The 4,754-nt window shown below is 38.3% G+C and overlaps 1 protein-coding gene across 1 annotated transcript; it reads right to left on the reverse strand.

Annotated features, from left to right (window-relative positions):
- Window positions 1-3,552: 3,552 nt before the first annotated feature.
- Window positions 3,553-4,494, reverse strand: LOC128101438 (olfactory receptor 4C12). The gene has a single exon (XM_052724532.1). It carries the CDS (start codon window positions 4,480-4,482, stop codon window positions 3,553-3,555), a length of 930 nt encoding a protein of 309 aa, XP_052580492.1. The 5' UTR covers window positions 4,483-4,494.
- Window positions 4,495-4,754: the final 260 nt, after the last annotated feature.

The following is a 4,754-nucleotide window of genomic DNA, read 5'->3' on the forward strand; positions in this document are numbered from 1 at the left end:
AGGCTAGACATCCCAGAGACCTGGGATAGAACCAAACATGACTGGCAAAAAAAAAAAAAAAAAAAAAAAAACAGCAAACAGTCAATGAAATGATTCCTAATTATATTCTACAATTCTACTATACTCATAGATCATTGCCTATCCCAATTGTCATCAGAGAGACTTTACCCAGCAACTGATGGAAACAGATGCAAAGAGCCACAGCTAAAAATATTATGCAGACCTCAGATAATCCCATGGAAGAGAGGGAAGAAGGATTATGAGAGCCAGAAAGACCAAAAACATTACAGGAAAACCCACAGAATCAACTAATTGTGGCTCATATGGGTTCACAGAGACTGAACCACCCAACCAGAAAACTTCATGGGACTGATTTAGACCCTCTGCACATATGCTACAGTTGTAGAGCTTGATCTTGTTGGGGCTCCTAACAGTGGTAGCAGGGGCTGTCTCTGACTCTGTTACCTGCTTTTGGCACCCATTCCTCCTACTGGGTTGCCTTAATAGGAGAGGAGGTGTCTAGTCGTACTGCAACTTGATATGTCATGGCTGGCTAATATACACAGGAGGCCTGCCTTTTTCTGAAGAGAAATAGATGGGAGGAAGGAGGGGAAAGATTGGAAAAGAGGGAGGGAGGAGAAAATGTGATCAGGCTGGGAAATAATTAAGTAAGTAAGTAAGTAAGTAAATTAAAAAATTGTGAACTTCAATAAACTCTTCATCCTGAGAAAGAAAGGAGAGAGAGAGACAGAGAGACAGAGAGAGAGATGGAGGGAGGGAGAGAGGGAAAAGGAAAAAAGGAAGAAAGAAAGAAGAAATGAAAGAAGAAAGAGCTATTCCTAAGCTGCAGCTTGTAATTTCTCATGGAAATTAAAGTAGTTATCCTGAAATACAAGAGACTAGAATCCCTGGGGGATAGAAGGCAAACTGACACACAAGGAAGTGCAGAGTTCATGGATCTCATTATTGTCTCCTGATGGCCCATCCAGACATGTCAGTGAAGAACCGTAAGAGGAAGCATAAGACTGCACAGGACCAAACCAGAAGAATATTGCAGCGTTGAGAAGAGGAGGTGGACACAAATTCCCACGTCCGATCAAGAAGTTATTTGCAATTGACACCTGCTGGGAAAGGGAGAATCAGTTTCCTTCAATAAAGTATCCCTGGATATATCAAGCATGCTCCAGGGTAGGCCCCATGCCCAGGAGTAGCTGGTCAACACAAAACACACTCCATATTTTATTTTGTTTGGTTTTGTATGCTTTCTATGCTTTTTGATTTGGTTTGGTTTGGTTTGTCTTATTTTTTTTAATTTGCTTGTTTGTTTTGATTTTTGGTTTTTGTTTTGGATTTTTTATGAAAGAAAGAGCATGTAATTGGGTGGATAGGGAGATGGAAAGATTCTGGAAAGAATTAGGGGAGGGAAAGAATATAATCAAAATATACTGTATGAAAAAAAAAACTTAAGAAAAAAAAAAGAACCAAAAGAGCAGGTTAAAATTTAAAAACTGACCTCTTTTGTATCAAACAACTTGAAGATAAGCTGAGAGCACTATAGAGTTGTTCCCAGCATCCCCCGGCTGCATTTCTCCCATCATTCTCAAGTGTCTTAGGTACCCTGGTGTCTTATTGATTTACAGATATATTTTGTACTTCTGCCAGATTGATTTTCATTCACCTTTTGTAGTCAGACTTCCTTTTGGATTGCCAACTCCCCAATAACGACATGGAGACTCTTTATTAATTATGAAAGCTTGGCCTTACCTTAGGCTTGTTCACAACTAGCTCTTAAAACTTAAATTAACCCATTTATATTAATCTACATTTTGCTACATGGCTCATTATCTCTCCTCCATGCTGTACAGCCAACTTCCCCATGTCTTGCTGGCAAATTCCCAGCTTCTTGTATCCTCTGAGAGTTCCTATCTCCCTCCAGAAGTTCTCTATCCTCTCCTGTATGGCTATTAGCCATTCAGCTGTTTATTAAACCAATCAATAAACCAGTGACACATCTTCACACAGTGCACAGAAAGATTATCCCACAACGACCTTTGATGATTAATTCTGGTTTTAACCATCCCTGTCTGCTATCTATATCTTATTTGCCTGTACTCTAGCCTTCTTAGAAGTGGTGTCCCACCTTCTGGTTCCAGAATCTAATTCCTGCTTATTCATCAACATTTTTTATGAAGGAATGGAGACTAAGCCTTTACCCTTGAGTGTGCAGCATAACATTTGCATCTCTTCTACAAACCACCTCTAAATAATGGTTCATCATCTGACTGTGCATTTTCTGTGAAGGTTAATAAAATGCCAGGATATGCCTAATCAAAAACTTATGACATATCTCTTCCAGATCTAAATGTGGTTCTGCTTGCATTTAATTTTGGCTGTAGTTTCTAACAATGTGTGTGTTTGTGCAACAGAGGAAATATCTACTGGAACTAATTTCATTGAATTACTTTGATATCTTTATGGGTAGGTTCTGACTGAGTTCATTTGTTACCTTTGTAGGCAGATTTCAGTAATTACCCTAGGACCCTTTAATTTCCCAAGTCTGCTGGTCCGCTCTGTGATGAGTATATTCTGCTAGTATTAGTCCCCTGCAGCTTAGACTGTCAATGCAAGAAAAACCTCCTTGTTCAGTAGTTTCAGTGCATATTTGCATGAGCACACTCACACACAAAAACACAGACATCATCATCATCATCATCATCATCATCATCATCCATCACCACCATCATCATCCCAGTGGAAGGTTTAAAGCTTGTTAACTTCTCAAAGGAGTTTATTTTGTACTAACTTCTATCCAGGCCTTAGAAAACACAATGAGCTACATTATTCAATGGAAAGCAACCATGCCTTTCTCAGTTATTGGAATCCTAGTGTTCATGGAGGAGCCTAGTCTAAAAAATATATACCTTTCTTAGAAATTTGTCATATAATATCAGGGTGTCATTACTGCTCTATCATAAAAACCCTAATAAAATTATTCATTATTAGAAAATTTTATCTGTTCAAGTCAAGGATGCTTTGTGGTCTGTCTCCCAATTGGATTTCAACTGATAAAATATAACAGAATGGAAGGCTTATAGGTATAAAATGAACAGTGTATCTTTTTGCTACATGACCAATATTTAACAGACAATAAAATTTGCAAAATAAAGAATTAATATGGACCCCAGAATCTAAAGTCAAACATTAAATATGTTAGTTTCATTATCATTAATGATCAGCAATGTCAATATTACATAAATTTATTACTATCAAACTAACATTCTAGGTTCAAACTTTTTAGAATCTAGAGATGTTTCAGATTTTCAGTCACTTTACAGATATTTGTCAATTCAGAAGCAGTTAGTTGTGATGACAGACATATGAGACAGGAGAACATAAAAATGGATGATAGCCCAAGTTTAAATTTTTACTGAAATAGTTATATCCAAATAGTATCTGATTCTACATTATAGTTGACATTCTCATCTCTAGAGCAAAAAGAAAATGGTGGCCAAGAGTCCATGTATTATCTCTATATGTAAAGTTCAATGACGTTTAATTTTTATCTGAACTTACTTTTTTTCTCCAGAGCTTCCTTATTGCATTTTTTACCTCAGCATTCCTCAAGGTATAGATTAAAGGATTCAACATAGGAGCCACCATAGTATAAAAGACAGCGACAGCCTTATCAAGTGGCAGAGTGGTCACTGGACGTAGATACACAAATATGCAAGGAATAAAGAATAAAACCACTACTGTGATGTGAGACACACAGGTGGAGAGGGCTTTGCGCCTGCCCTCTGAGCTATAGTTCTTTAGAGAGCGCAAGATGATCACATAGGATCCCATCAAGAGGAGGAAGTTAAACAGGCAGATGAACCCACTGTTGGCAGCAACAAAGAGACCAAGGGTATGTGTGTCCATACAGACAAGTTCCAACAATGGGTACAAGTCACACATAAAATGGTCTATGATGTTGGGGCCACAGAAGGGCAGCCAGACTGTAAAGAGGATCTGAACAGTTGCATGGATAAATCCTCCAGTCCAGGCCACTCCCACCAGGAGAATGCATAGCTTGTGGCTCATGATGGTCATATAGTGCAGAGGTTTGCAGATGGCCACATAGCGGTCATAGGCCATCACTGTCAAGAGGATGATCTCAGTAGCACCAAAAATGTGCTCTGCATAGACTTGTGCCATGCATCCATTAAAGGAGATGACTTTCTTCTCTTGAAGGGAGTCCACAATCAGCTTCGGAGCTGAAGAGGAAGTGTAAATCGTATCTATCAAGGAAAGGTGGCTCAGGAAGAAGTACATGGGGGAGCTCAGAGCCTGGCTGTTGATGATGGTGACCACAATGAGCAGGTTGCCTGAAACTGTTACCAGGTACAGAACCAAAAATGTCACGAACACTGCTTTCTGCATTTGGGGGTTCTGTGTAAGACCTATCAAGATGAACTCAGTCACATTCCTTTTATTCTCCATCTGTGTGGTATGGTTAATTTTTTTAATCCAAAAAGAAATACTTTATCTTTAGGAAAAAAGAAAGGAGAAAATTGTAACATAATTAAATAGTCCCAAACTCTAATCTTAAAAATTCTACCATATCACACATTAGAACTAGTCTTCCCAAAACTCTATAAAATAGGTCAAACATTTTCTTAATTGACTTTCCTAATCTTCATTTTTTTAATTCAAAGAAATTCTTAAAAGACCTAGAAAACTCCAAAGGAAGGTCATTACCTACAATCAGAGGA

Source organism: Peromyscus californicus, unplaced genomic scaffold (assembly GCF_007827085.1).
Source record: "Peromyscus californicus insignis strain IS unplaced genomic scaffold, ASM782708v3 Scaffold_7__1_contigs__length_154581171, whole genome shotgun sequence".
Lineage (NCBI taxonomy): Eukaryota > Metazoa > Chordata > Mammalia > Rodentia > Cricetidae > Peromyscus > Peromyscus californicus.